This window comes from Heterodontus francisci, chromosome 17 (genome assembly GCF_036365525.1).
Source record: "Heterodontus francisci isolate sHetFra1 chromosome 17, sHetFra1.hap1, whole genome shotgun sequence".
NCBI lineage: Eukaryota > Metazoa > Chordata > Chondrichthyes > Heterodontiformes > Heterodontidae > Heterodontus > Heterodontus francisci.
Genome location: NC_090387.1, coordinates 33,747,506 through 33,768,079, shown reverse-complemented (window position 1 = coordinate 33,768,079; position 20,574 = coordinate 33,747,506). Strand labels below are relative to the sequence as shown.

Here is a 20,574-nt window from a genome sequence, read left to right as displayed (position 1 = left end):
CTGGACCATCTCTTCAGGGACAGATGGGACCTGTACAAGAAGGATGGGTTGCATCTAAACTGGAGGGGCACAAATATCCTGGCTGCGAGGTTTGCTAGGATCACTCGGGAGGGTTTAAACTAGTGTGGCGGGGGGTGGGAACCAGAGCAGTAGGACAGCAAGTGAAATAAATGAGGGGGAAGTAGTAAATAAGGCCAGTAAGACTAAGAGGACGAGCAGGCAGGGAGATGTTGCGGAGCACAGCGGGACTGGTGGTCTGAAGTGCATTTGTTTCAATGCAATATAACAGGTAAGACAGATGAACTTAGAGCTTGGATTAGTACTTGGAACTATGATGTTGTTGCTATTACAGAGACTTGGTTGAGGGAAGGACAGGATTGGCAGCTAAATGTTCCAGAATTTAGAAGCTTCAGGCGGGATAGAGGGGGATGTAAAAGGGGTGGGAGAGTTGCATTACTGGTTAAGGAGAATATCACAGCTGTACTGGGGGAGGACACCTCAGAGGGGTCATGCAGCGAGGCAATATGGGTGGAGCTCAGGAATAGGAAGGGTGCAGTCATGATGTTGGGGGTTTACTACAGGCCTCCCAACAGCCAGCGGGAGGTAGAGGAGCAGATATGTAGACAGATTTTGGAAAGATGTAAAGGTAACAGGGTTGTAGTTGTGGGTGATTTTAACTTCCCCTATATTTACTTGGACTCACTTAGTGCTAGGGGCTTGGATGGGGCAGAATTTGGAAGGAGCATCCAGGAGTGCTTCTTGAAACAATATGTAGATAGTCCAACTAGGGATGGGGCCGTACTGGACCTGGTATTGGGGAATGAGCCCGGCCAAGTGGTCGAAGTTTTAGTAGGGAAGCATTTCGGGAACAGTGACCATAAATCGTAAGTTTTAAGGTACTTGTGGCTAAGGATAAGAGTAGTCCTTGGGTGAAGGTGCTAAATTGGGGGAAGGCTAATTATAACAATATTAGGCAGGAACTGAAGAATTTAGATTGGGGGCAGCTGTTTGAGGGTAAATCAACATCTGACATGTGGGAGTCTTTCAAACGTCAGTTCATTAGAATCCAGGACCAGCATGTTCCTGTAAGGAAGAAGGATAAGTTTAGCAAGTTTCGGGAACCTTGGATAACGCGGGATATTGTGAGCCTAGTCAAAAGGAAAAAGGAAGCATTCGTAAGGGCTGGAAGGCTAGGAACAGACGAAATCCCTTGAGGAATATAAAGACAGTAGGAAGGAACTTAAGCAAGGAGTCAGGAGAGCTAAAAGGGGTCATGAAAAGTCATTGGCAAGCAGGATTAAGGAAAATCCCAAGGCTTTTTATATGTATATAAAGAGCAAGAGGGTACCCAGCGAAAGGGTTGGCCCACTCAAGGACAGAGGAGGGAATCTATGTGTGGATCCAGAGGAAACTGGCTAGGTACTAAATGAGTACTTTGAATCAGCATTCACCAAAGAGAAGGACTTGGTGGATGATGAGCCTAGGGAAGGGAGTGTAGATAGTCTCGGGCATGTCGTTATCAAAAAGGAGGAGTTGGGCGTCTTGCAAAGCATTAAGGTAGATAAGTCCCCAGGGCCTGGTGGGAATAGAATTATGAATCCAGGACCAACATGTTCCTGTAAGGAAGAAGGATAAGTTTCCCAGAATACTGAGGGAGGCAAGGGAAGAAATTGCTGGGGCCTTGACAGAAATCTTTGCATCCTCATTGGCTACAGGTGAGGTCCCAGAGAACTGGAGAATGGCCAATGTTGTTCCTTTGTTTAAGAAGGGTAGCAAGGATAATCCAGGAAATTATAGGCCGGTGAGCCTTACGTCAGTGGTAGGGAAATTATTGGAGAGGATTCTTCGGGACAGGATTTACTCCCATTTGGAAACAAACAAACATATTAGCGAGAGGCAGCATGGTTTTGTGAAGGGGAGGTCATGTCTCACTAACTTGATTGAGTTTTTTGAGGAAGTGACAAAGATGATTGATGAAGGAAGGGCAGTGGATGTTATCTATATGGACTTCAGGAAAGCCTTTGACAAGGTCCCTCATGGCAGACTGGTACAAAAGGTGAAGTCACACGGAATCAGAGGTGAGCTGGCAAGATGGATACAGAACTGGCTCGGTCATAGAAGACAGTGGAAGGGTGCTTTTCTGAATGGAGGGATGTGACTATTGGTGTTCCGCAGGGATCAGTGCTGGGACCTTTGCTGTTCGTAGTATATATAAATGATTTGGAGGAAAATGTAGCTGGTCTGATTAGTAAGTTTGCGGACGACACAAAGGTTGGTGGAGTTGCAAATAGTGATGAGGATTGTCAGAGGATACAGCAGGTTATAGATCGGTTGGAGACTTGCGCGGAGAAATGGGAGATGGAGTTTAATCCGGACAAATGTGAGGTAATGCATTTTGGAAGGTCTAATGCAGGTGGGACGTATACAGTAAATGGCAGAACCCTTAGGAGTATTGACAGTCAGAGAGATCTGGGCGTACAGGTCCACAGGTCACTGAAAGTGGCAACGCAGGTGGATAAGGTAGTCAAGAAGGCATACGGCATGCTTGCCTTCATCGGTCGGGGCATAGAGTATAAAAATTGGCAAATCATGCTGCAGTTGTACAGAAACTTTAGTTAGGCCACACTTCGAATATTGCGTGCAATTCTGGTTGTCACACTACCAGAAGGACGTGGAGACTTTGGAGAGGGTACAGAAGAGGTTTACCAGGATGTTGCCTGGTCTGGAGGGCATTAGCTATGAGGAGAGGCTGGATAAACTCGGATTGTTTTCACTGGAACGACGGAGGTGGAGGGGTGACATGATAGAGGTTTACAAAGTTATGAGCGGCATGGACAGAGTGGATAGTCAGAAGCTTTTTCCCAGGGTGGAAGAGTCAGTTACTAGGGGACATAGGTTTAAGGTGAGAGGGGCAAAGTTTAGAGGGGATGTGCGAGGCAAGTTCTTTACACAGAGGGTGGTGAGTGCCAGGGACTTGCTGCCGGGGGAGGTTGTGGAAGCAGGTACGATAGCGACATTTAAGAGGCATCTTGACAAATACATAAATAGGATGGGAATAGAGGGATACAGTCCCCGGAAGTGCCGAAGGTTTTAGTTTAGGCAGGCATCAAGATCGGCGCAGGCTTGGAGGGCCGAATGGCCTGTTCCTGTGCTGTACTGTTATTTGTTCCTTGAGCACAAAAATCAAGGCTGACACTCCAGTACAGTACTGAGGGAGTGCTACACTGTTGGAGATGCCATAGCACCAAGATTGTAGAAGTATGTGCCAAATGATTAAAAGCAAAGGAAAATTGAATCATCCTCTTAATAATTATTTGAACTTAGATCACTGCCAGCAACCCAAATTTAATTCTCTCATGGAGATCTGAAGATGTAACTGAGGTCCAAAGTCTGATTTCTGGACAGCCTCGAACCTCTCTGCTTGAGCCCAAACTAATTCCCACCTCATATTGTCTGGATTGCATTTTAAAAAGGTCTACAATGCGTCTACCACTTACTTACCCAGACAAGCATAACCAGCTGCAGAGGATGCCAGACCCGCTGCTGTAGGAAAGTTATTTACAGAGCAGATATGAACTTTATAGTGGAGTGTTAATGTGTTGGAATGTCCATCACCACTGCTTCTTCTTTTTCTTGCTAGACGACGGACTAGGAGAAAGAAAATTCCAAACTCATGTGTATTTGTTGATTTAAGTGCTTTTGTAATTACAGATCGCACTTTTGTCATTTTAGAAACATGCTATAAAAACAGCCCACATTATTCTACAAATAAACTCTGCCACGAACAAACAGTTTCAATGTAAATACAGAACACTATTTATTCAATATAATCATTGAATCACTTCTGTTTAAATTCAGGCCTTGGATTGAAGTTGTGTACTTTTCCCATTTGTAAGGAAAATTGAGATTCTCAGTGTCCTTAAAATATGTAATAACCATATGAACCATGAAGTATATTGTTAAATGGATTCTTGATTGTTGCGTGGTTATAACCTGAGTGATTGCCAAACTGGCCCCAGAGAAATTCCGAACTAATATAGGATCTTAATGGGTTAGCTTTTGCAAAGCTGTCTAGTAAAGTTCAAAAAATCCACTTCAGTGCAATTTTTTGTGTTATAGATTCTGGTAAAATTGAAAATATTGCATTAGACTCTATATTGTGTTCAATTCAAAAACTCATGCTAATTTGGGAATTCTGCAATAAGTGTGATTTTAGGTGGCTCATAAAAAACATCGAAAAAGTATCAGAACCATAAGGGATCCTATTCGTTGAACCGAAATTGTAAATAGGACTAGCAAAAAGTCCTCCTTGATATTGCAAGATATATATGAAGAAAATGAGACAAGCAGGAGGTGAAAATAAAGAAATCACCAAGTTTTGTGTTAGTACCCATTAACTACCTAGAAAAATTTTAAAAAGGACGTGCATTTATACAGCACTGTTCATGACTACAGGTCATCCCAAAGCGCTTTACAGCCAATGAAGTACTTTTGAAGGGTAGTCACTGTTGTAATGTAGGAATAAAGGCCAAACACCAAGCGTTGCTGCATATTACAATTATACAAAAATGGAATGTGTGTGCAGTTTTCTTAGGCTTGTATAAAGCACCTTGTAAAAAAAAAATACCCCAAGATGGTTCATAGAGGTTAAATGAAATAGAACATCAAGTCAAAGGAGATAGCAGGACAGATGTGATCAAAAGCTTGATTCATGGGATCTGCTTTAAAGAGGATTTTAAAGAGTAAGGTGCAGAGGTGGAGGGATTTAGGGTTGGAAGTCCAGATTAAAGGCCTGCTACCCGACCCGAACCCGATGGGACGTGTTGGGCTTGGGTCAGGTCGGGTCGCACTTCCGGGTCTGGCATTCGGGCTCAGGTCGGACACACTCTGTCACCACCTCAGGTAACTGACTCTAATGTTAATTTACTTTTTGGACTTTAAAGGTGGTTTTGTTAGTTATTTTACGCTTTTGCAGGTAAGGAACAAAGTGAAAAACGGAAGGTAAGTTAACTGATGGTCAGGTCGGGTCGGGTTGGGCGCAGGGAAAAATTGGAAGAACTCGGGCAGGGTCAGATGGGGTTTTGTCGGGCTCGGGTCAGGTCTCATTTGCAGACCCGAGCAGGCCTTTAGTCCAGATCATGAGGCCAAAGAGTGATGGCGTAGTAGTATTGTCACTGGACTAGTAATCCAGAGACCCAGGGTATTGCTCTGCAGACATGGGTGCAACTCCCACCACAGTAGAAGGTGGAATTTGAATTCAATTAATAAAACTGGAATTAAAAGCTAGTCTAATGATTAGATCATCAGCAAATGATGGCCATGAAATGATTGTCATAAAAACCAAAAACTGAACTGTAGTAGCAATATAAATACCGTGGCTACCAGAGCAGGTCAGATGCTAGGAATCCTGCAGTGAGTAACTCACCTCCTGACTCCCCAAACCCTGTCCACCATCTATAAGGCACAAGTCAGGAGTGTGATGGAAAACTCTCCACATGCCTGGATGGGTACAGCTCCAACAACACTCAAGAAGCTCAACACCATCCAGGACAAAGCAGCCCACTTGATAGGCACCCCATCCACAAACATTCACTTCCTCCACCACCAACACACAGTGGCAGCAGTGTGTACCATCTATAAGATGCACAGCAGCAACGCACCAAGGCTCCTTAGACAGCACTTTCCAAATCCACGACCTCTGCCACCTGGAAGGACAAGGGCAGCAGATGCATGGGAACACCACCACCTGCAAGTTCCCCTCCAAGTCACACACCATCCTGACTTGGAACTATATCGCCGTATATCGCCGTTCCTTCCGTGTCACTGGGTCAAAATCCTGGGACTCCCTTCCTAATAGCAATGGGTGTACCTACCTCACATGGACTGCAGCGGTTCAAGAAGGCAGCTTACTACCACCTTTATTTTATTTTTATGTTTATTTTTTTATTTAGAGATACAGCACTGAAACAGGCCCTGCGGCCCACCGAGTCTGTGCCGACCATCAACTACCCACTTATACTAATCCTACACTAATTCCATATTCCTACCACATCCCCACCTATATTTCCCTACCATCTACCTATACTAGGGGCAATTTATAATGGCCAATTTACCTATCAACCTGCAAGTCTTTGGCATATGGGAGGAAACCGGAGCACCCGGAGGAAACCCACACAAACACAGGGAGAACTTGCAAACTCCACACAGGCAGTACCCAGAATTGAACCCGGGTCGCTGGAGCTGTGAGGCTGCGGTGCTAACCTTCTCTAGGGCAATTAGGGAAGGGCAATAAATGTTGACCTAGCCAGCGACTCCCACATCCCATGAACAAATAAAAAAAAGCTGATGACATTGCTGCCAACAGTGAGGTGAAGAGAGGGAGGATGCAACTAAACCACAAGAATTCAGAAATGGTGCATTTATCAAGGGCATGAATGTCACAATTATTGTTTGGCATACAGAAGCTTTAAAAAGGCAAGGATGTAATGAAACTGTTTTGATGAACATTGGTCCTTTATTATAAATAAAAGATACTCCAAGGAGAATGCAGAAGCTATTCCAAATGTAAAGAAGCCTGGATAACTGATGAGTGGGTGTCAAGTTCTTCCTCATTAGTAAACAAGATTTTCTACTCCACTTGTCCAGTGATTAATCAGTTTAAACCCCATATGATAGAGGTAATGAAATGTAAATTTACAAATCTGTATAGCAGATTGAAGCAAGCAGTTTAATAAACATGAACAATTATTTGCCAATTAGAATCTTTCAGTTCAACAAACCTGGCACTAATGTGATTACCAGAATAGTTAATGATAATCTGGAATTGCAGCATGATTCTATCTTGTTCTCGGGGCCACTAAACACCCATAATCTCCTTCCTCAAAAAATCTCTTGTTTTTGGTAGCATTTTGCACTAGCTGGTTCATACCAAAGCAAAAAGTGGGAACTAATTCATGATTAACATAGAGGAATCAACTCCTTCTAACATGGGCCAGGCACCATAGAACATTTTCTACTGCTATAGTGCAATTTTCAGAAACCCGATGAGGATTGTGTCATGGATACATACTTTCTCGCAAGCAAGACTGCAGCCTTGGGTGGTTGATATTTTCCTCTTTACCATTTAGCCATATTCTGTCCTCTTTGAAATCTCGGCTTGCAGCAACGGTAGTTGTACTTTTTAACTGAAATCACAAAAAAAGAAAGAGCTGGTGGAGTGAAATTGGTGAAACTCATCACGAGGATAGAGGAATTCATCCAAATTTGGACTTGAATTTATATAATGCCTTTCACAACTTCCAGCCATATTCGGATTGAGGAGGGAATTCAACATCCAATTCAGTAATTTTCAAGAGTCACTTCGGTAATGTAGGTCATGCGGCAGTCAATTTCGTGCAAGGCAAATTATGATTATATAAGAGTACCTGATAAGTTTATGTAGTTTCATAAGTTAATGTTGGTAAAAATTGTTAAATCACAATTTTTGTTTCAGCTTCTTTTGATATGCCCGTTTTCCCGTTATAGTAGTATGTTTTACAAGGGATGTGGGTGGCTACTGGCTTAAAACATGGACTTCTGTTACTAGTGCCAAGGCTTAAACATATTCCAGTCAAATGAGATGAATATTCCTAATACGGACACAGCTGACCAGCCTGAATGCTGTTCCCAAACAATAAAAGTACACCGCCGAAAAGTGACTAGCATTTGGTAGTTATTTCAACAATTACAATCAAAAGTCAGAGACTAGATAGTGCAGAAAGTGAAATGTTAAACTGCTCTTCTGAGATTGAGTTTCATCCTTTGCTAGGAAATATTCATATTGAGGAGGGAATTCAACATTACATTAGACCCATGCCAACTTGACCTGAAACTGCCAGATGCTAACCCAAAGCTGGAGGACAAATGCTATTAAATTAACAGTCTTTTTTTCATTAAACTGACAGCAACATTAGATTTTCCACTTTCACGCATTATTGGTTTCTGCTTATATAGGGCTTTTTTAAACTCCAAGTACGAATGACAGCTTTTATTCCTTCAAAGAAATATGCAGACTATTTTGAAAACCCTCACCAAATATCTATATTCTGAGATGAGGAGCCTTAAATAAAGGAACCAAACTGAATTTCTTCAGAGATGGTCCAGTACCAAGTCAGCTGCAATATTACATTTTATACCACTGAATTTAATGGATTACTGCATTTAAAAAAAATTCCTACTAAAATTTCCTCCTGCTCACCTCAAGGCACCGAGTCCAGCTGTAGAACCACTAATACCTCAATCAAATGGTCATTCTGCATGTGTAAGGCTAGACAAGGAACAATGGCAGACCATTTGTCAGACCAGAGTCCAGGCTTGTCCACACACAAGCACACACACATTCCATCAAGTGTCATTAGATGAATCAGGGTTCCCTTCCTAGTAATTAAGTGTCATTAGATAATTACTAGGAAGGGAACCCTGATTGATGCCCCCTCTCTTGCTCAGGGCTGAGACCAATAGTAGCACTTCAACTGCTGTCCTGGCTGTGGTCAGTTAATTCAGCACAGGCCAGGGATCGAACTGGTCTGTATGGCTTAGTACTACTATTGGTGACGTCTTTATCCATTAGGCCATCTGTAGATTTCAATTGATCAATTTGGCTGCAGGGTAAAACAGAGTGCAAATGTCAACCAAGAATGGGATTCAGGTTTGGACATTTAAATGCTCTGTCATCCATCAATCCTATTCTTAATCTTTTAAAGTCTTTATAATCTCAAACCTTACCTGATCTTGGTGTAGTGTTAGACTTAGTGAAGAATTAATTGGCAAAATCAGCTCTTCATCTCGTTTTCCCCCTACACGCAAGATATAAAATAGTTTTAGATTCTCATTAGATCCAGTAACCTTGAGTCTTTCCTGGTATCTACTATAAATCTGCTTTTTTTTTAAAAAACCAATTTTCTTTTATGTTTGATAGTCTGATTCTCTTGACTTACTTTGAATGAATAGTATGAGTTTATATCATCTCTAGAAACTTACTGTTACACTCTGTGCCTCTTGTGGCATTCTCTGAATGACACATTGCAGCACTACTTATGGGCAGCAACCCCAAATGCCCCATTTTTATTGGCTTCCCTCCCAGTGCAGCCTCTCAGGGCTAACTTCACCAACCTTCTTCATGCCCCACTCACCCCATCCACCACTGTCTTCTTGGGTTCGCCAGAGGAGCAGTAATCATCTCTGTATTTTCCTCCAGAATGCCCATTTACTCATAACGGAGAGCCTTCCCGACCACAACCTTATTGGGGATGGTTACAATGACATCCTGACTATACATTCTTCAACCTCTAATACCCCAATTATTACAGTGGTGGTGTGGCCCTATTAACTAAGTCACACATCAGTCTCTTCTCCCTACTCCTCTGGTATTCCTCCTACTTTGACGGCCTCACCATGTTCTGCCCCCTCACATTTCCTTTAAAATCCTCATTCTTCACTGCCACACCTCGTGTTTTCACCGAGATATCCTATCTCCTTTATTACATAAGCCTCTGCACTCAGCGACCCCTCATTTTCACTGATTGTAATCTCCATCACAGTTCACCCCACCCTCTCTCCTCTGAGGTAATTCATTGTTCAGGCCTCACTAAACCTCTCCCTCCATATAAACTTTCCTACAATATTCACAGCCAGTTCGCTTGATCATACCATCTCACATAGTATGCCAATTTTCACAATCTTGATCACAGAGAAGTCCATCTTTGACCAATCCTGTTTCCCTCACCACTCACAACCCCTACCCTCCTTTCAACCCCATTTCCTCCCATGTCTACTGCTGGGGGAAAAAAATCCTCTTCCTCACAAAATGTTCAACTGCACCTTCAAACACCCATCTGCCTAGTCTTTCGCCCACAATCACCATAATATTTTTGTATCCATCCATCTGCTTCACCATATCTTCAATACCTCTGTCACACCAAAATGTTTATATTCCCCCAGTATGGCCTTCCTCTTCACTCCCTCGAGCACAGTAGAATGCAGACTTAAGCCTATCTGGTGAACAACTGGTTTAGCCATCCATGGCTAGATCTGAAGTACCATCAGGCCTCATCTCTCCTCTTCTGAAACAACCCACTATCTCAGAGTCATCCTGGACAGCAACATTAACCCTCAAATTCTTTTCTCCACTACCAAATGTCTCCTTAAAGCCACCCATGACCCCTTTGTCCTTACAAACTACCACTCCATCTCCAACCTCACTTTCCACAAAAAGATGTCAACCCAGTGCAAACAGAAAAGAAATAGTTCACCATTTAATCCCTTATGACTCTAAATTTCTACTCCTGATAATGTAATTACTTTGTTTTGAGGAAGAAAGGCATTCTCTTCAACCCCAATCAGAAAACCATCTGTAAGGCTGAAATTACAATTTGATAGCTCGCAAAGCCCAAGTTATACGTCTGAACAATGGTCACTGACCTGAAACATTAACTCTGCTTCTCTCTCCACAGATGCTGCCAGACCTGCTGAGTATTTCCAGCCTTTCTTGCTTTTATACCCAGTTAGTCTTCCTGCTCCACAGCACTCTCATTGTAATTATGTGCTTGTGATGCAGTTGCCATTTCAAATGTTAGTAAGGAGCCAACTGCCCTATTAGTTTTTATTAACATTAAACAGTTAAGCAGAATTCACCGGACTACCTAGGGACTGACACTTCGTACTGAACAAGTTCAGTTTACATCAGTTGAAGTTAGATTAGTGCCACTATTAACCCCAAGCGATGGGGCTGGTGTAAGCCCCCTACAAAGAATCACAGAATCTTACAGCACACAAGGAGGCCATTCAGTCCACTGTGCCTGTGCCAGCTCTTTGAAAACGTTGTCCAATCTAGTCCCACACTCCAGCCTTTACCTGTCCAGGTAGCTGGTCCATTGAGAAGAACAAGGAAACAAAGGGAGCGGGAGATTGAGCCTGTTGAAAGGTTTAGTTTCAATACTCACAGTATTTTATTACAGCAATGTTCACAGGAGCCGTACAGGTAATGAACAACATGCTCTTATCCTCAGCCATTGATCAGATGCAGCAGCCACTGTCAATCCAACTCCGCGACCTCCAATCACGCCACGCGCCGACCTTTCAAGCGCTTCGCGCTGATTGGTTGGAGCTTCACAGCCGGTAAACTGACCGCCAATCAGTGAAAGCCAGCTTACCGTCACCCGTGGTAACCGATATTAACCAATCGTAACTGTGGTACGATCATACGTCGCCGGTTAAATTAGCCAATCAAGTAATGGAATTATGCCCGGACCTTTTACACCGAGACAACCGCGGGGAAACAAATCGATGTAGCTCACAACAACAACTGCCGCAGTAGCAAACCGGCACCATGTTTATGCGGGGCAGTAGGTGTCTGTCGGTGGGTTGCCGCTGGAGTTCGCTGTTGGACAGATTGTTGTTGAAACAAAAACAAGAAATGCTGGATTCACTCAGCAGGTCTGGCAGCATCTGTGGAAAGAGAAGCAGAGTTAACGTTTCGGGTCAGTGACCCTTCTTCGGAACTGTTCGGATTGTTGTTGAATATCGCTTGACAATAATGTTCAAAATCAATGTAAATAGCTCTCTGACTAATCTTCCACAGTAGAAGGGTCATTGACCCGAAACGTTAACTCTGCTTCTCTTTCCACAGATGCTGCCAGACCTGCTGAGTGGTTCCAGCATTTCTTGTTTTTGTTTCGGCTTCCACAGTGTTGGGTATGTGGGTATAGATATTTCAGACACTTTTTTGAGATTTCTGTCGTACCGTAGCCATGCTTCAGAGGCAGGATGGATGTGTGAAAGACCATAAACTGCTGTCTGGTGCTATTATGCTCAGCCTTTTTTTGCCCCTAGTTAAGTGTTGGATCAAAATTACAAAAGTCAGCTTGGATAATTTTAATCTTAAACTAAAGCAAAATACTGTGGATGCTGGAAATCTTGAATAAAAATAGAAAATACTGCAAATACTCAACAGCTCAAGCAGCATCTATGGAAGGAGAAACAGAGTTAACGTTTCAGGTCTAACTTTTCATCAGAACTGGGAAAAGTTAGAGATGTAATAAGTTTTAAGTCCCGTTTGCTTGATTAAAACCTAATATATCCTTAATTGTAATCTTGCTGGGCTTTTCTTTTTGTAGGTTGTCACAGACTTAGAATACAGTGACTAAACTGAATATTGATTTGGGATGCTGGATGAGAGCCCAACTCTGGAGGAAACTGTGACCTCCATCAACCAGATGAAGAACAACAAAGCCAACAGAGCTGATGGAATTCCACCCGAAGTCTTGAAGTATGGTGGCCCTAATTTGGGATGCTAATACTGAACAGGCAGTCACAGGTACAGGTGTGTGTAGGACTCATGGCATAATAACAATTGGAAGAGTAGAATTCATAGACTTATTTATTTATTTATTTTTATTTAGAGATACAGCACTGAAACAGGCCCTTCGGCCCACCGAGTCTGTGCCGACCAACAACCACCCATTTATACTAATCCTACATTAATCCCATATTCCCTACCATATCCGCACCATTCTCCTACCACCTACCTACACTAGGGACAATTTACAATTCATGCATTGTTAATTTTCATCTTTATAATTCACCCCCCCCCCCATTCAATTTTGCTTAATGGCCTGATTTACAGCTGAGGAGGAGTCAACCAGTTATATTTATATCACCTAGAATCATAGAATGATTTGGCACCAATGGGCCATTCAGCCCATTGTGCCAGTGCAGGGTCTTTGCCAGAGCTATCCAATTGATCTGTTTTCTCAGGGACTTGTAATTTTTTTCTCAAGTATTTCCTAATGGACAGATACAGATTGGTCAAGTTATTGCTCCTGCCTGTTCTCCTGGCCAGGTAATGATGGGGAGAAGGTTAGAGGACACAGGCCTGTCTAAGTCAAACACTTCAAATAAACTTCATCAGTTTAACTGAAAGAATATTTATTTTGTGTTATTTTTTACTTTATTGATGGTGTTGACAAAATAATGAAAGAAGCTCAAATAGCTTTTGATGTTGGCAGACAGCATGGTAGTCCAAAAGCATTGTGACTTTGAATTTGCAGCATCTCTCCCATCATGATATTTTACATTGCATATTCCTGACTTTCAGGTTATTGGGAAAAGACTTCAAGCAGAAACTTATCAGTGCCTGACAAGCAGCCAGAAAAAAAACTAATCAAGCTACTGTACGTTGGCCGTGTGAAACTTGTAGTGACTGCTGCTGAAAAGGATGGCCAGAAGTCAAGGAGTATGTCACCAGCTTGTTATTCTTGCTGAAGAACTGTGTATTGGGCAGGATTTCAACTGTGGGTCGGAACCCCGATGAAGGAATGACTTCTGCGTCCCGACCCTGCACCGATGCGGAAACCACCACTCGTCGCAATTGCTATTTGAAAATCTGTTTATTGGCCTGGAGTTGCATTTACCGCCCAATTAGCAGCGTCAGACACTGGAAGGAGGTGGGACTGAGGCAACAGTGGGCCCGATTTAAAGGACGGGCTGCAGCCATTGCTGAGGCTGTCGTTCAACCAAAAAATCGAAGCACAACCTGAGCAGTGGGCCCCATTCCTCCTCCCCCCCCCCCCCACCCCGGTTTTGCCAGGGAGGGCCTACCCGCCCCCCAATCCTGGTTTTGCTGATAACTAGCTGGAGGCAGTGACTGTATGCATAGGAGCAATCCCTTCCCTGCCAGCAGCAACCGAGGCCTACAAGACTCACCAAGAGGGCATAGCTGGAGGTAGTAAATGAGATCAACTGCAGAGGAATGGTGAAGAGGAATGGATACAGTGCTGGAAACGCTTCTGTGACCTTTTTAGGTCTGGCACAGTAAGTGCCAAGAGAGACTCGGGTGGTATGCCCTGGTCAGAAGTCACCAGAATGCAAAAGAGGTGAACATCCTGAGGGCACATAGAGTTTTCCTCTTCATAGGAGAGGAGTGTGCTGTGGTACACATGGGTATAGGTCAGAACACTAGTGCTGCTGGTCAGGAGGCTGGAGTCAGGACTGCAATATGGTCTGCGAATGGAAGTGGAGAGGGAGTGAGGCATTGTCCTAACGGCATCATTCTTCATCTTGCAAGCCAAAAGGGAGTTGAACACTCGGGAGAATGGATGGGGGTGTCCCAGCTCACAGTGCTGATGCGATTCGAGAAGCAGGCTCTTGATGTGGCCACAGGGACACTGGGGACAGAGAAGCAGGAGTCCGCTGCAGACTGGGTGAAAAGATCTCAACTTCTCCATGTTCAGGGATGCATGGCAATGCTCCCCGTGCCACGAGCTGTCAATGCATAAGCTGTCATCTCATTGTTTTAAGCAACAGAGACATCTGTTGACTATCTTGATTTCTCATCATCTCTTATGTCTCTCACAGGGCCAGCTGCAGAAGGGCAGGAATCCACACTCCGAGAATAAGTTCCCGAGGAGGAAGAGACCTCAGAGCCTACACCCTCACATCTTACCAATACACCCTCTAGTAGTGCAGATACTTGTACATCAGTGGGCCCTCGCATGTTGTTAGAGAAGCTGGCACAAGATGAAACACACGTCACTTCAGAGAAAGAGGATTCAGGGGAGGAAGAGTCGGCTGTGGCTAGCTCCCCCTGGAGAATGGAGGAGAGGTGCAGTTCTGCTTAGCAGGATGAAGATGCAGAGCGTCAGGAGTGATGAAACAGGCAGCTCTACCTGGAGAAGCAGTAAGATGTATGTTCGCATATTGGAGTTACCTGAGGCACTGCGGAGTCGTGGGATGAGAATGCAGGAGTCCATTCATCTCATGTGGTCCACATTGTCTCTGCTTTGAGCACGAGCTCCTCGATTGAGAGAGTGACCAACTTCATGGAGGGCCATGTGTGGCATCACTCAGAGTAGATGCAGGAACAATGCACAAGATGGATGCCAGACTCCGCAGCATTGACCAGCCAGTGGCGCAAATGGCACAGAGAAGCATGGAGTGGATGCCAGCTGCGCCCCAACTGTTGGTGCCCTCCAGCGATCATAGACGCCATGAAAAGGCGAGAGATGGTGATGCGGGTTCCACGCCTCATGGCACTGTCATCCTCATCCACCCCCACGGCCCCTCCAACAGACAATGCACCTGTGAAGAAACCCCCTGTGACAGAGGATGCCCTCACAGCATTGCTGGTGCAGCACCCCCCAGTGCCTCCATAACAAGGACGACTGCCATGGGCATCTTGATTCCCGACAGGCACAAGTGAGCAGCTGGCCTCCAACTCATTCTCAGCCGCAGGGGGAGAATCTTGTAGGCTGTCAGCAGAGGCCACTGCGTCAGTGATGTCACTTTATGGATCACTTGTGTGTTTATGATGTAAATAATAGTTCACAATTAAGCAGTAAAGCACTGGGAGAGTTGTTGCTCTAAGACCGCCTTGTGTGTTTCCATTTCATGGTGAAACGCAGGAGAATGGGAAGTGAGGGTTGGCTGAGCAATGGAATGAGCTGATGAAGATTGTATTAGGTGCAGACTCTGGAGCCTTCCTGCCCCTCCTTCCTCACCCCTGCTGCTCAGGGGTCTGCTTCTGCTGTGGCAGATGCTGCTCCTCATCGGCAGTCGGGCCAAGCTCTGAGAAGTATGATCCCATTTCCTCTTATGCCCTTCTTTCATTGGCAATGGCCCCCACCCCCCGCATCTCCCCAAAAAAGCCGTTGTCAAGAGTGCAGAGATATGCAGGATTTTTGTTATCATTAAGCATAACTGCTTGTCTGTGAGTGAGGGCCATCTCCCAGCCTTCCTCCTTCAATGCTGCCTCTTGCCTCTGTCCCACTACTCCAGATCGCTCCCTGCTATGTCACCATCTCCTCCTCCCTGTCCTGTTTCTGACGACATGTTGACCCACTCCCCTTAGAACCAAAATCCAAGTCTGGCACTTAAACGAGCTGCCAGCAAGCTCGTTGATATGCTTAATTGGCCAATTACACAGAGCGGCGGGGTTGCCTCTTCCGGCTCCTGTTGGCACCATTTAGAATCTGACCGGAGGGGTGAGTTTAAGCGACCGCCCACCCCTGTTCCTGCCCTCTCTGACAAATTGAAATCTTGCCAATTGAGTGGGAGAATAGAAACAATAAAATAAGAATGGATAACTTTATTTTGATTGTGTTTAACGCTGAATGGAAAAATACTGAAATTTTACCGTTCTAAAGTACTTTATTGTCCTAGGAAGCTTGTGTTTGTGCAGCTTTCTCAGAGGTATAACCTATACTTTGCGTTATACTAAGAAGAGTGTTCTCGTGAAGTTTGTATCGTTTGGTTCCTGAGGAGGTTATAACATACCAACAGTAGGTGGCACATCACACCTAAAACTGTAAAATGCACTGAATAAAGTTGCTTATTTGATCTGTTATCATCTGAATAACACACTTAGCCACTTCTCTGTTCCACTCGGGACTTTACATAGCACTGAGATCTTGTTCTTTCAAGTACTCTTTGAATTTGGTTTATTTTGTTTCTTAATCTCATTTTTCTGATTTTTGTGATAATCATCTGGTTGGTTACAGATGTCAAAAAAGAAACTAGCAATACTGGTCTACACTCTGTGCTATCAATAATAGGTTAAAATGTAAACCAAAACATATGTTATAAAAAGAGAGAAGTGATTGAAAAGGAGGTGGCATAAACAAAGTGAGGCTGGCTTTCTCAAAGAGCCCATCAGTGCAGCTTAGAATCTAATTACCATGGATACAGCCTTTGCCATTCTTCAGTTGTCAGTATTTTGGGGCTGTGCCAGCTTTTTTGAAGCTGTCCATCAGCTTTTACCTTCAGTGATCATAGCTGAGCTTGAACTTGTCCTCAACCAGCATCCACACATATGTACTTGCAGAAATCACTCGATAGTGGAGATTCTGGCTGACTTTTCTGTTTCCTCATCCTGTGCTTTTAACTCATGACTGGCAGGTGGCAGTTAAAATGGAATTGCAGGCAGCAAGGATTCCCACCCCGAACCAATTATGAGGAAAGATTAGATAAACTAGGTTTGGTTTTTTTTCTGAAATGTAGAAGGTTAAGGGGTGAATTGATTGACGTTTTTAGGATTTTGAAAGGAACTGATAGGGTAGAGAGGAACTTTTTCCACTGGTGAGGGAGTCCAGGATGAGGGGACATAGCCTTAAAATCAGAGCCAGGGCATTCAAGAGAGAAGTCTGGAAACTCTTCTTTATCCAGAAGGAGGAAGAAGTGAAAGCAGCAGATGCTAGTGCAATTAATAACTTTAAATTGGAGATCCATAGATTTTTTTTTTTGGCTAGCCAAGGGTATAAAGGGATATGGAACCAAGGCAGGTAAATAGAATTAGATCACACCTCAGCTAGGTTCTCATTGAATGGCGTAACAGGCTTGGGGAACTGAATGGCCTACTCCTGTGCCTTTGTCTATGTTCCACTGTTCACTAAGTATGGAGGTAGGGCTTTGATAACATTATTGGGGCTGAATCTGACATTTTAACAAGGTCCAGGCAGGGCAGCAGTGCTGGTTCTCACCAGGCCAAACCTGCTGCAAACTGCAGCCACTCATAAGAGGTTACCCATGACCAGCACCACCACACCCTCCCCACCCCCCTCCCCCACCAACACCCCACCGCCCCAGAGGGAGATTCCCTTCCTGGAGTCCTTTAACGGACTTAGCTTGCGCTGGGCACAATTCCCGCAGCTAGGAATCCTACAGCGAGTAACTTACCTCCTGACTCCCCAAAGCCTGTCCACCATCTACAAAGCACAAGTCAGGAGTGTGATGGAATACTCTCCATTTGCCTGGATGGGTGCAGCTCCAGCAACACTCAAGAAGCTCGACACCATCCAGGACAAAGCAGCCCGCTTGATTGGCACCCCATCCACCACCTTCAACATTCGCTCCCTCCACCACTGTCACACAGTGGCAGCAGTGTGTACCATCTACAAGAAGCACTGCGGCAACACACCAAGGCTCCTTAGACAGCGCCTTCCAAACCCGCGACTTCTAGAAGAGGAAGAACCTAGAAGAACGAGGGCAGCAGAGGCATGGGAACATCACCACCTGCAAGTTCCCCTCCAAGCCACACACCATCCCGACTTGGAATCATATCCCTGTTCCTTCACTGTCACTGGGTCAAAATCCTGGAACTCCTACCCTAACAGCACTGTGGGTGTGCCTACCACACATGGACTGCAGTGGTTCAAGAAGGCAACTCACCACCACCTTCTCAAGGGCAATCAGGGATGGGCAATAAATGCTGTCCTAGCCAGCGACACCCACATCCCATGAACGAATTTTTTAAAAATCCCAGATGGTACCTCCTGCTCTCTCTGCCGCCCCACCCACAACTAATCTCGCCCAGAGTTAAATTCAAGGCCCAGATTCCACTTTGGCTGAGATCATTTAACTCACCACAGATGAGAGAGAAAACCTGGGCCATTTCTGGTCAGTATGACACATGCATAATGGTGTATTCAACCACTAAATCATATTATTCTTTATTTGTATCTAAAATACTTGAGGCAGACCTTTGGTTTCCTCCACTCTTTGTTAGTCAGTATTATTTTTGTATCTTTAAATTCCTTTGTATGTAATCTGTACAATCTAGAATCCATTGTATTTTCACATAGCATTGTGGCTTCTATACCGATAAGGTCATTCTAAGTAAATAAAACCCATACTGATAGTTGTGCATGTTATCTTTTTTGGACACTAATTGATTAGAAAGATAATCTGTTTTTCTTAGGTTCGAAAAATATTTGTTGCAAACATTTCTCCGTAGACCCATTTAATTTTTAGAGAGAAATATCACTGCAGCTGAACCTAGCTAGTAAAGTATAACTTTCTTCCATTCACACTCCATACAAAAAAACTAATTGACGAAAAAAACGTATCATGGAATCTGCCATCAAATTATACTGTGAATTCGAAGTGTCATAGAATCATGCAAATTTACAGCACAGAAAGAGGCCATTCGGTTCATAACAGAGACTCATAAAATCCTGTTTATCCTAATAACCTTTATGTTCACTGGAGAACTGGATTATGGAACTGGATAGGTATCCAGTACAGAGCACTTACATGAATTGATGGAAAACACCAACTTTAACATTATATGAAATTCTATGTCATTGACAAAGAAACAATCAAAGCTATTATAATCTGCTGTTAGCCACAAAACAACTAAAAAACAGTTTCTAACTTATCTGCAGGTTACTCAAGAAATCAGCTTGACGATGACAAAGGATGAACAAGGAACAGAGTTTCTGGCGGGGGCCAAATACAATAGTTTCAGACTTCCCAATTTTTAACTATAGGAAATGATGGCTTAGCCAAGACTAGGGACCTGCTTTCAACTCTGTAGGTGAGTTAAAATCTCACCCTAGATGTCAGGAAGTAATCTGACAATACAATTACCTCATAGTAAAGGAGCCTCTAGGCAACAGTGATCATAACATAGTAGAATTTCACATTCAGTTTGAGGGTGAGATGTGTGGGTCTAAGGCTAGTATTCTAAACTTAAATAAAGGCAATTACAAGGGTATGAAGACAGGGTTGGCCAAAGTGAACTAGGAAATTTTGTTAAAAGATAGGACAGTACAGAAACAGTGACAGGCATTTAAGGAGATATTTCATAACTGTTAGCAAAGATATATTCCAGTGAGAAAGAATGACTCTGGGAGAAGGATGCACCATCAGTGGCTAACTGAGGAAGTTAAAGATAGTATCAAATTCAAAGAAAAAGCATACAATTTCTGTGACGATTAGTGTTAGATCAGAAGATAGGACAGATTTTAAAAACCAGCAAAGAATGACAAAAAAAGGGAGAAATTGGAGTTTGAGAGAAATTTAGCTAGAAATATAAAAACAGACAATAAGTGTTTCTACAAGTTTTTAAAAAGGAAAAGAGTAACCCAAGTGATCGTTTGGTCCTCTAGAGAGTCAGTCTGGGGAATTATTAGTGGGTAATAGGGAAATGACGCAAGCATTGAACAGGTATTTTGTGTCAGTCTTCACTATAGAAGACACAGAAAACATCCCAAAGATACTTGAAACACAAGCAATAAAAGGGAGGGAAGAACTTAAAACAATCACAATCACCAGAGAAAAGGTACTGGGATAACTATTAGAGCTAAAGGATGACAAGTCCCCTGGACCTGATGGCCTGCATCCTACAGTCTTAAAAGAAGTGGCTGCAGAGATAGTGGATGCATTAGTTGTGATCTTCCAAAATTCCCTAGATTCTGGAAAGGTCCCAGCAGATTGGGAAATAGTGAATATAACACCTCTATTCAGGAAAGGAGGGAGGCAGAAAGCAGGGAACTATCGGCCAGTTGGCCTAACATCTATCATTAGGAAAATGCTAGAATCCATTATTAAGGCGGTTTTAGCAGGACATTTAGACAACCACAATGCGATCAGGCAGAGTCAACATGGTTTTATGAAAGGGAAATTATGTTTAACTAATTTATTAGAGTTCTTTGAGGAGGTAACAAGCAAATTGGATAAAGGGGAACCTGTAGATGTGGTGTACTTGGATTTCCAAAAGGCATTCGATAAAGTGCCACATCAAAGGTTACTACACAAAATAAG

General features: G+C 43.6%; 1 protein-coding gene and 1 long non-coding RNA gene across 6 annotated transcripts in view; one reads left to right on the top strand and one right to left on the bottom strand.

Moving 5' to 3' along the window:
- The window catches only part of mvda (mevalonate (diphospho) decarboxylase a), a 33,158-nt gene extending 22,047 nt beyond the window's left edge, over positions 1–11,111 (bottom strand). For all 4 annotated transcript variants that reach the window (XM_068049882.1, XM_068049883.1, XM_068049884.1 and 1 more), the window contains exons 1-4: positions 10,980–11,111; positions 8,764–8,834; positions 7,070–7,184; positions 3,502–3,648 (exon numbers count right to left, since the gene is read on the bottom strand). In XM_068049882.1, coding sequence (XP_067905983.1) covers positions 3,502–3,648; positions 7,070–7,184; positions 8,764–8,834; positions 10,980–11,049 — 403 coding nt within the window. In that variant the 5' untranslated portion in view covers positions 11,050–11,111. The remainder of the gene's footprint in view (positions 1–3,501; positions 3,649–7,069; positions 7,185–8,763; positions 8,835–10,979) is intronic.
- A 227-nt stretch (positions 11,112–11,338) lies between these two features.
- Positions 11,339–18,640, top strand: LOC137378824 (uncharacterized). 2 transcript variants are annotated; one of them, XR_010976668.1, is made up of 3 exons: positions 11,339–11,395; positions 12,153–12,358; positions 13,133–18,640. It is a non-coding gene; the product is annotated as an uncharacterized lncRNA (long non-coding RNA). The 2 variants fall into 2 exon arrangements; XR_010976669.1 differs by lacking the exon at positions 11,339–11,395 and adding an exon at positions 11,628–11,730.
- The last annotated feature ends 1,934 nt before the right edge of the window (positions 18,641–20,574 follow it).